At 38.6% G+C, this 11,400-nt stretch overlaps 1 protein-coding gene across 1 annotated transcript; it reads right to left on the reverse strand.

Moving 5' to 3' along the window:
- Positions 1 to 406: 406 nt before the first annotated feature.
- On the reverse strand, positions 407 to 11,375 carry extl2 (exostosin-like glycosyltransferase 2). Its single transcript, XM_052548354.1, has 5 exons — positions 11,166 to 11,375; positions 10,036 to 10,463; positions 3,790 to 3,860; positions 3,561 to 3,676; positions 407 to 1,411 (listed from the first exon to the last, which is right to left on the reverse strand). The coding sequence occupies exons 1-5, from the start codon at positions 11,168 to 11,170 to the stop codon at positions 1,018 to 1,020; spliced, it is 1,014 nt and encodes a 337-aa protein (XP_052404314.1). The 5' UTR covers positions 11,171 to 11,375; the 3' UTR covers positions 407 to 1,017.
- Between the last annotated feature and the right edge of the window lie 25 nt (positions 11,376 to 11,400).

The raw sequence follows: 11,400 nt of genomic DNA on the forward strand, positions 1-11,400 counted from the left end.
GTTTTTGTCGCCCTTCCTGCATCCTTATCAAAAAGAAGTGAAAATGACTTTAAAAACAAGACTAAATTAGAAATCATTATCACAGACCATCTCAGGAAGGCACGTTTGATAAGACATTGTTGGGAATGTTTTATCTGGGTTATTTTTCCAGTAATCAATGTTTATAGTGTTTATTCTTTTACGTTCATTGTTTTTCCATGTAGCCACCGTTAAATAAATGATTTTATATAGCAGATCCTGTGTAGTTTATAGTGATATTCATTTCAATTTTTCATTTTGCTTACTTTTATTAAGCCACTTGGTAAATCAATAAAAAATCTGGATCCTGAAGTAAAACAACAGGTGTGTAAAAAGCAAAAACAAAAAAAAAACCATACAAACATTTAAATGACTGATTATTACAAAATTAAAAAATTTATGGTTTTATTCAGAATTATTCATAAGTAAATATCAAAACTAAATTAAACAACAAAAACGGAGATATGTAGATGGTCTAATGAGGTTTTGCAGATTTTTGTCAGAGTTAAACTTATTATGATGCTGTAGTATTTCAAATTAAATTTCTGAGTAGTAAATTATATATAGTAAAAGTAAATTCCTTCTATATTTTTCCCTTTTAATAATAATAATAATAATAATAATAATAATAATAATAATGACTCAAAATAATACAGCTTAATATGTGTAAAAAAACAACAACAACTTGAATCCACCTTCATCTACATTATACTATATTAATAAAGGTGAAGCACTAACGTTCACACTCATCTACTGGACATATGTGAGGTATGAAAGACAAATAATAGCAAAGGAAATATAACATTAAAAATAATAATAATTATCCACCATCAGTGTATATAAAACCAGCAGTAAATGTCGAAGATTTTACTGTTGCAAAATTATTCAGTCAAACAGGTTTTGGAGGAGAGATGTACATTTTGAGATGGTATGAGTCCAAAAAAGTTGATCTAATATCTCCGAAACTCAGATTGTATCTGTCTCTCGAATTTGCTGACATCATATCCTGCTCTTGTGATTAGCATAGCTGGGGAAGCCAAACTGTGAGATCATGATATTGGAGTAGCGGAGTGGCATGCTCCCGTAGATGTGTGTCAGCTTGTTGAGGCAGTAGGAGCGCTGCAGCATGTGCTCCGCTCTGTGCCACATGCCCACGTACCCGCTCCTGGCTTCCTTCTCCAGATTCCTCATGTCTACGGGCTTCACGAACACCCCAGAGGGCCGCTTGAGGCCGGACGCCTGTGAGAGTTGACGTGCCACGGCAAAGTTCATGGCGATGTCGTCACAGTTCTGCGTTTGGTCCACCAGAGCGTGCACTTCACCCGGCTGCTCTTGGAACAGCTGCAGGAAGCGCCGATGGAAGAACGCAGCACCCACTAGGATCATCGAATACCTACAGGAACCATAAAATGACATTTAATTGACATGCATAATATATGTGGATCAATGATATGCAAGAGTGTCCACAATAACAGAAAAATCTAGAAATATATTGTTATTATAATTACATGTTATAATATAATATGTTTTGAAAACGTATGTACAATTTTCAAGTGTCCATTGAATACCTTTAAGATAAACGTATCTTTGCAGATATCATTTATTTATAAATTCTTGGGGAGTCAAACCACATGACATTTACCGACCTGAACTAACTACAGGTGCATCTCAATAAATTAGAATGTTGTGGAAAGGTTTATTAATTTCATTAATTCAACTCAAATTGTGAAACTCGTGCATTAAATAAGTTCAATGCACACAGACTGAAGTAGTTTAAGTCTTTGGTTCTTTTAGTTGTGATGATTTTGGGGTCACATTTAACAAAAACTCACCAATTCACTATCTCCACAAAATAGAATACTTCCTAAAACCAATACAAAACATTAAGTGAATTGTTGGCCTTCTGGAAAGTATGTTCATTAACTGTACATGTACTCAATACTTGTTAGGGGCTTTACTTTTGCTTTAATTACTGCCTCAGTTTGGCGTGACATGGAGGTGATCAGTTTGTGGCACTGCTGAGGTGGTATGGAAGCACAGGTTTCTTTGACAGTGGCCTTCAGCTCATCTGCATTGTTTGGTCTCTTGTTTCTCATCTTACTCTTGATAATCGCCCATAGATTCTCTGTAGGATTCACGTCTGGTGAGTTTGCTGGCCAATGTGTCAAATCCTGCTGGGAAATTAAATCAGCATCTTTAAAAAGCTGGTCAGCAGGTGGAAGGATGAAGTGCTTCGAAATTCCTTGGTAAATGGGTGCAGAGACTTTGGTTTTCAAAAAACACAATGGACCAACACCAGCAGATGCCATTGAACCCCAAATCATCACAGACTGTGGAAACTTAACACTGGACTTCAAGCACTTTGGGCTATGAGCTTCTCCACCTTCCTCCAGACTCTAGGACCTTGGTTTCCAGATGAAATACAAAACTTGCTCTCATCTGAAAAGAGGACTTTGGACCACTGAGCAACAGTCCAGTTCTTCTTCTCCTTAGCCCAGGTAAGACACCTCTGACGTTGTCTGTGGTTCAACAAATTCCTTGACATTTCTGTGTGGCTCTTGATGCCTTGACCCCAGCCTCAGTCAATTCCTTGTGAAGTTCACTCATATTCTTTAATCGATTTTGCTTGACAATCCTCATAAGGCTGCAGTTCTCTCTGTTGGTTGTGCATCTTTTTCTTCAACACTTTTTCCTTCCACTCAACTTTCTGTTAACATGCTTGGATACAGCACTCTGTGAACAGCCAGCTTCTTTGGCAATGAATGTTTGTGGCTCACCCTACTTGTGAAGGCATCAATGATTGTCTTCTGGACAACTGTCAGATCAGCAGTCTTTCTCATGATTGTGTAGCCTAGTGAACCAAACTGAGAGACCATTTTGAAGGCTCAGGAAACCATTGCAGGTGTTTTGGGTTGATTAACTGATCGGCATGTCACCAAATTCTAATTTGAGATTAATTGGAGAGTTTTTGTTAAATGTGAGCCAAAAATCATCACAATTAAAAGAACCAAACCTTCAGTCTGTGTAAATTGAATTTAATACACTAGTTTCACAATTTGAGTTGAATTACTAAAATAAACTTTTTCAAAACATTCTAATTCATTGAGATGCACCTGTATAGCTCAATATAAAAGTCAAATTATTTGATATTTGAAGAGACTTGACACTGTCACACAATAGCCAGTATTTTTCTATTCCATGTTTTGTGTGTCTGAATAAATTAATAGACAGGGCAAAATGAACGTCATGGATCCATAGTTCTGAGTGAAAAATGTAGACTTTAGCCCTTATCTGTCGGAAATTGACTGGATTGTTAAGTATTTATTATAATGACAGTTGGAATCAAAGGGGAAGAAAAATAAAAGGGCAAAAGGAATCAAAGAAGCGAAATGAGTTATGATTTATTCTTTCCTTCATAATAACATTCACCAATGACTCATGCTGAATTAGTCCTGCAACATGGATTTAAAAAGATTCAAGTCCACGTTACTTTGACAAACTTTCGCATCGACCTGGAAAAGCTGCATTATTTCCAGTCTCACCTGTCGCCTCCACCGTCGTCTGGATCTTGAAGCTCAAAGCTGCCGTAGCTGTACACTCCAGATGCTGTGCTTACATGCTTACGTGGAACAAAACCCACAATCTGATCTGAGAATTGCTACAACACAAATAATATATTAAAAAAAGATAAGTTAGTGTCTGTGACTCTGAAGAGAGTTTCTGAAAGAGCATTTAAAACTGAAGTAAAGCACAGATGAAGTTTCCCATTACCTTCCAGACAGAAAATGCAAAGCTGATATCAGGAACACTGACCAACGTGTCATCGTCTAGCATTAAAACAGCTGCCCGGGTGAAAGACAGTGAAGGTCAGTACAGTCTCACAGACAAGTAGGCCTGTCGCGATAGTCAATAAATCAATTAATCGCACGATTAAAATAAAAAATGAGCTTGATAATATTTTTGGCCGCGATTTTTTTTTAACATTTTTATTTATGTCATGATGTGGGGTTAGTCTTGAGCGCAACCTGTGGACAGCCCGGGGCAGAAAACTATCCGATAGCACAGATGTCCAGGGAATAAAGAGATAACGTCTTGCTAGAGTGACTAGCTTTGGGAAGCGCCTTTCATTTGTTTGTGGATGTTTGCGTCGCAAGTGATATTGCATTGTATTTGCACAACTATTGTACTTTATTCTAATACCGCGTAGCATATTTTGCAAGTAACTTAGCTGCCCTATCTATCGAAATGGGCCTACTTTTTTCGCTCGCTTCATTTGGCTTGCTCAGCTAAATATGTCTGTAGGCGTGTCGTTGCATGTGCCAACGAGCCCAGTGAGTTAACACACACACACAGCGCGTCGTTTTCTCCTTATTTCCAAAGCGCTCGGGCAGTTGTGCTCCTGAGGCGTCTGTCGTTACAAGGACATTTCAGTAATGGATTTCCACCACCAAAAAACCCTTGCTGTAACTCTGCTACAAGATGTATTTACAATGAAAGTAAAAAAACTCTGCAGTGTTTGGGTGCAACCCATTTTCCAAAAACAACGGGGAATTTCCATAGACAGTAAAATAATTTCACCCTGAAGGAAGCTGATTGATTTGGTTTGAACTTGAGCACAAAAAAAGACGTGATATGTGAACGGCCCCTTCATCGGTCAAAATGTTTACTTTCGGTTAACGGTTAAACGGTCAATTTGAGCATCCCTAACTGGCATATACACATAGCATACAAACATACAAAATTATTTAATTTTAAGCCACACAAAGCCAACATGTTGGTATTTCTCGCTCTGAATCTGCCATAAAATAAAAGTTTATTGATCTTTGAGAAGGTGTACCTGCGTTATTATGTCATTATCAATTTATTAGTTGAAACTGGTCTTAGAACGACAATATTATCGTTTATCGGGATAATTTCTTGGACAATTTATCGTCCAGCAAAATTTGTTATCGTGACAGGCCTACAGACAAGCACACAATAAACACAGCTGCAACAACATTTACATTTACATTTACATTTATTCATTTAGCAGACGCTTTTATCCAAAACGACTTACAGATGAAGACAGTGGAAGCAATCAAAAACAACAAAAAGAGCAATGATATATAAGTGCTATAACAAGTCTCAGTTAGGTTAACACAGTACACGTAGCATGGGATTTTAACTAATATAATAAATAAAAAGAAAACAGAATAAAAAATAAAAGAATAGAGCAAGCTAGTTAGAGGTCTTTACACATACATATACAATTGCATAATAAATGAAAAGAAAATAGAATACAAAAAGATTAGAAAGGTAGTTAGATTTTTTTAAAGAATAGAATTAGAATAGTGAGTGTTAAAGTTAGAGGGTCAAATAAAGATGGAAGAGATGTGTTTTAAGCCGATTCTTGAAGATGGCTAAGGACTCAGCTGCTCGGATTGAGTTGGGGAGTTCATTCCACCAGAAGGGAACATTTAATTTAAAAGTCCGTAAAAGTGACTTTGTGCTTCTTTGGGATGGCACAATCAAGCGACGTTCACTTGCAGAACTTCACTTGCAGCTTCTAGAGGGCACATAAGTCTGAAGTAACGAATTTAGGTAAATGGGTGCAGAGCCAGTGGTAGTTTTGTAGGCAAACATCAATGCCTTGAATTTTATGCGAGCAGCTATTTGAAGCCAGTGCAAATTGATAAACAGAGGTGTGACGTGTATTCTTTTGGGCTCATTAAAAATTAATCTGGCTGCCACGTTCTGAATTAATTGTAAAGGTTTGATAGAATTGGCTGAAAGACCTGCCAAGAGGGCATTGCAATAGTTCAGCCTGGACAGAACAAGAGCTTGAACAAGGAGTTGTGCAGCATGTTCCGAAAGAAAGGGCTTGATCTTCTTGATGTTGAATGAAGCAAATCTGCAGGATCGGACAGTTTTAGCAATGTGGTCTGAGAAAGTCAGCTGATCATCAATCATTACTCCAAGGCTTCTAGCTGTTTTTGAAGGAGTTATGGTTGATGTGCCTAAATTGATGGTGAAATTGTGATGGAACGATGGGTTTGCTGGAATCACAAGCAGTGCAAGGTTGAGTTGAAGGTGATGGTCCATCATCCAGGAAGAAATGTCAGTTAGACAAGCTGAGATGCGAATAGCTACCGTCGGATCATCAGGATGGAATGAGAGGTAGAGTTGAGTGTCATCAGCATAGCAGTGGTATGAAAAGCCATGTTTTTGAATGACAGAACCTAATGATGCCATGTAGACAGAGAAGAGAAGTGGTCCAAGAACTGAGCCCTGAGGCACCCCAGTAGTTAGATGTTGAGACTTGGACACCTCACCTCTCCAAGATACTTTGAAGGACCTATCTGATAGGTAAGACTCAAATCATTGGAAAAACACCAGTGTGGAGGGAAGTGTTGATGATGTGAGTGAGTGCAGGTACAACTTCAGGAGAAATGGCTTGAAGGAGATGAGATGGAATAGGATCAAGCGGGCAAGTTGTAGGGTGATTAGAAAGGATGAGTTTTGACACTTCTGCCTCAGAAGCCCCTTTCACACTGCACGTCGGACCCGCAATATTCCCGTAACATTGCCTGGTCGCCTTCTGTGTGAAAGCAACCACGTCCTGGAATTGATTACCGAATCGAACCCGGGTCGGGGACATAGTAACATTCCGGTAATCGATCCGGAACTAGCGCTGTGTGAACAAAAGCCAGATCTAATTCGGTATCGAAGTGATGACGCGCATTATCGCGCGACTCTTTTACCGGCTATTTTGAAGGAAGATCAACATTCGCGACGAAAACATATGTGCAAACTGTAATGAAGCAGAGATCAGTTAGTTCCTCACTTTCCGCGCTGACGCAGAGATCGTTTGCTTGCTTCAGTTAAAGTATAATGTGCCAAGCGTTGTCGACTCGTACTTTACACGTCACGCGCTGATGTCACGTGTCGTTACGGGATCTTCAAGGGTTGTGTGTGAAAGCACGCACATATACCGGGTCATCACTGGCAGTGTGAAAGTGCCAAATCTAGCGACCAGGGAACAATTACAGGAACACTTTACCCCTGTATTTGCCGGAATGGCAGTGTGAAAGGGGCTAGAGAGTGAAGAGAAGGATGTAAATGAGTGTAAGTTTGCTGGTGATATGAGCTTGACTGATTGTGGTGTGGAAAATTGTGCACTAATGTGTTTAATTTTATTAATAAAAAACGTTGCAAAGTCGTCAGCTATTAGAGATGAAGCAGGAGGAGGAGGAGGAGGACAAAGAAGTGAGGAAAATGTTTTAAAAAGCATGCGAGAGTTAGATGAATTGTTAATTTTGTTATGGTAGTATGTCCTTTTAGCAGAGGAGACATTAGCAGAGAAAGAAGATAGGAGTGACTGATACACAATAAGATCAGTAGTATTTTTGGACTTGCGCCACACCCTTTCAGAAGCTCTAAGCTTAGAACGGTGTTCGCGTAGAACATCAGATAACCAAGGGGCAGAAGGGGTGTTACGAGTTGGCCTGGAAGACAAGGGGCAAACAGTGTCTAAACAAGATGTAAGAGTGGAGCAGAAAGTATCAGTAGCACTGTTAGCATCCAAAGATGCAAACAGTTTAGTGGAAGGAAGTGAAGATGAAACCATTGCAGATAGCCGGGAGGGTGAAAGTGTGCGTAGGTTACGTCGAAAGATGACATGTGGAGGGGTAAGTGATGTGTCTGGGATCATGTTGAGGTTAAGAGTGATGAGGAAGTGATCCGACGTGTGCAGTGGAGTAACTAGAACATGATCAGTATAGCAGTTTCGTGTATAAATAAGGTCCAGTTGGTTGCCTGATTTGTGAGTAGCAGTAGTTGATACTCGGTTGAGATCAAAAGAGGCAAGCAGAGTGTGGAAATCAGCAAACAGAGGTTTATCTAGATGGATGTTGAAATCTCCAAGCATAACTAGGGGAGTACCATCCTCAGAAAAGGTTGAGAGCAACACATCTAATTCATCCAAAAAGTTACCCAGTGGTCCTGGGGGTCGATAGACAACTAAAAAATTTATTTTAAAAGGGTAGGTAACAGTAACTGAATGAGATTCAAAGGAGCTGTTGATACCCAAAGATGGTAAAGGATTAAATTTCCAATCATTAGAGATGAGCAGACCAGTACCTCCACCTCTTCCAGTCAAACGGGGGGAGTGGGAAAATGAAAAATTATTGGAGAGTGCTGCAGGTGTAGCAGTGTCCTCTGGTTTGATCCAGGTCTCGGTTAGGGCCATGAGATGAAGCTTTGAATGACTAATAATAGAAGTAATGAAATCGGTTTTGTTTACAGCAGACTGGCAATTCCAGAGACCAACAGGAAAAGAAAGTAGTGTATTAGCAGACATAGGCAAAGTATGCAGGTTGTTAAGATTGCGCTGTCTACATTGTGTGTTGCATGGTTTACGAGTGGTAATGATAGTAGGGATCTGGAAACACATAGTAAGATTTGGTTATAAACAACAAAAAAAAAAAACTGAAACAGAAATGAAACAAGGAAAAGGAAAAAGATTAATCAAAAAAATACTTATATTCCCTGCCGGTGTCCCTGCCCGGTGGAGTCGCACGGTAGAGTCGATGGTCTTTACACTCTTCGGTCTTCACACGAGGAGGGCTTAACTGGCGCGGTATACTAATCTTTTTTAAACCCGACAAAACGGAAATTGAATTCAGCTGAACGTACTTTACTGTTTATCACAACAAAGGTCTAAGCAAGCGCACAACACTGACAAGGTATGCGATAGAGTACGAGACCAAACGCAGCACGTCTCAACACAGTAAACAAACAAGTGTTGTTTGAACATAAAACACATAAAAGGATAGTTCCTGTATGACTTTCTTTCTTCTGTATAGCCAATGGCCATCAACAGTGTTTGGTTACCACCTTTCTATTTTCCCTCTTAATACATGGTTTTTCTTTCTGGAGAATCAGTGAGCATTTGGACCTTCTGTAATAGTTGCACATGAGTCCTGTAATAGTTGCACATGAGTCCTGAAGTCGTCCTCAGTGTAAAAAGATGAATCTCAAAATCATAAAGTGACTTTTGGAAAAGGTTAAATTATGCAGAAGCTGCTGGAAAACCAAATAATGTGCAGGAACTTTCAGGACCAACACAGGACTCATGAGCAAATATCACAACAAAGTCACCTATATCTTGGATGCCCTGCGGGTAAGCAGATAAACATTAAGTTTTCATTTCTGGGTGAACTATCCCTTTAAGATTCAAGGGTGTGTACACTTTTGAATGGGGTCCTTTCTATAAATTCAGTTATTTTTTTCTTGAGGAGTATATAAACATCTGTTATGTTGAAACAGTTTATTCAGGACAGTACTAATTAAAAAAAAACATGCACTTTTCATGAGCCCTTATATTTTTGTTAACATTATTAACATATTTGCATATTCTGCAAGGGGTATGTAAACTCATGAGCACAACCATATTTCTTCAGAATGTGTCCTGTTTAATTTTTTCTGAGCAAAATACAGTGACCAGCATACATTTATTTTACCCACTAAAATGTCTGGCTTATTTAGAACAAGAACCATTTGATGATATTAAAAGATTATATTTAAGTTACATTACAGTGCAGCCCTAAAATAAGAATTGTCATTTTAAATATCTTTCAAACCACTAACTGGGTTTTAGTTTTACCCATTCTTCATCTATACGTTTTTAATCATTTAAAATATTATACAATTTTGTATGATCACATTAAAGCAGACATTTATTATCCTTTTTTATGTATATAAAATCACTTTTGTAAATTTAATTTGATGTGAACACCAAAATGGGACCTTTCATCTTTTACCAATTACCGAAGTGCTGTTAATCAACACTGTTCCTTTAAAAAAAATAAAAATAAAAATTAACATTCGTGTTTCAATTGAGATTTTAAAAGATCATTTATTTTCTATTGGTGTGCAATATGTCATTGTCTCTAAATGGAAAAGGTGATTAGGTTAAGAAATCTTTGGGTCAATGATCTGACGAAGCAGCTCTCGTTCATGTGAGAATGACACACTCACCATCAGTCTTGATCTCGGAGTGCGGCTGCAGACGATTGCGCATTCTGTTGAAGCTCTGCTCTTTGAAGATGATGGGCACAGGGTGTGGGCCGAGGGCGTCCCACAGTTCCCTGGGCGGCGACTGCAAAGGGTTGTTCCACACTATGATGATGCACTGCAGGTGAGGCACAGCCTGATAATGGTTGAGCAGCTTGAGGAGAATATCAGTACGGTTATAGGTTTGCATAATTATAGTAAAACTATCCTCGGGGTCTAGCAGAGTGAGGGAGTTGTTAGAGCTCTGACGGAGCTTGAGGAGAATGCCGAGGTCCTCATTATTAGGCAATAAGAAGGTCAGAGAGACGCCGGCCAGAAGTAGCAACAGTATAGAGGCGATGATGAAGTGTGTCCGCACACGGCCCAAAGACCTGCAGCAGCACCAACGAATCCTGACGAGGACAAGACAAGAGGTTTAAACAGACGCCTCACTCACTTTCATGATCCTGCAAACCTGTTAAGATTTTCTTTCTTTATTAGAAAAAAAAAAAGATATTTTTGCAGTATATACACACATATACAGTTCAAATAAATAAATAATAAAAGGAACACTTATACATCACAATATGACACAAATTCAATTAAACATAAGGGACTTCTGTCTAATGAAGAGACACAGTGGTTTTGTAAAACAGTTTGTGCATTTGCAGAATTATCAATGTCTGGATTCGTTGGTGGAATTTATTAAAGGGACAAGCATTTTTATTATAGATAGATATATAACTGATAGCACTCTCATACAATTTATACAATACACTGTACCCATTTCTTTGCAGGTTCTTTTTCCCAAACTTTCCACATGCATTAAAAGTTTTTGTTTAATAGCCCAAATTAAAAAGTTCCATATCGAGCTAACACGTCAAACAAAGAGAAATGTGCTAATACATGCATGATAAAAGTTTGAAGTAACTGTAACTTAAATTATTGTGTGACTCATAAACATTCTGATTCATGCTTGACAGCTGGAAGACTTAGCAAACACTGCATGCAACGATTTAACGCATGCATTTAGTAAATAATCTCACTAGATCTGTCATGACGAACACGTATGAGTAGATTTACATTCTGAAACGAGACAAAGCAACAAGTAGTACCTCATTTTCCAATTTTACGGGATCCCAGAAGGAAGTTTATGTTCTCGCGCAAGCGCACTGAGCCTATAATAGTAAACAGCTGTGAGTCGGTTCGTTGTAAAGAACTAGGGCTGGGAATCGATTCAAAAAAGAGGCGTTTGGGAATCGAGAGTCGGGAGTAAAATTTTCGTATCTTCAATTTATTTATTTTTATCAGCTTCATATTATAGGAAGGATACATTATACGACATATCCT

Source organism: Carassius gibelio, chromosome B2 (genome assembly GCF_023724105.1).
Source record: "Carassius gibelio isolate Cgi1373 ecotype wild population from Czech Republic chromosome B2, carGib1.2-hapl.c, whole genome shotgun sequence".
Lineage (NCBI taxonomy): Eukaryota > Metazoa > Chordata > Actinopteri > Cypriniformes > Cyprinidae > Carassius > Carassius gibelio.

Bases quoted from the DNA above. Each gene is read 5' to 3' on its own strand.
- extl2 (XM_052548354.1), bottom strand. The intron at 3,861-10,035 runs GTGAGTGTGTCA...TCACCCGGGCAG, and splicing joins CTCCGAGATCAAGACTGATG to CTGTTTTAATGCTAGACGAT. The intron at 1,412-3,560 runs GTGAGACTGGAA...TGGTTCCTGTAG, and splicing joins GACGACGGTGGAGGCGACAG to GTATTCGATGATCCTAGTGG.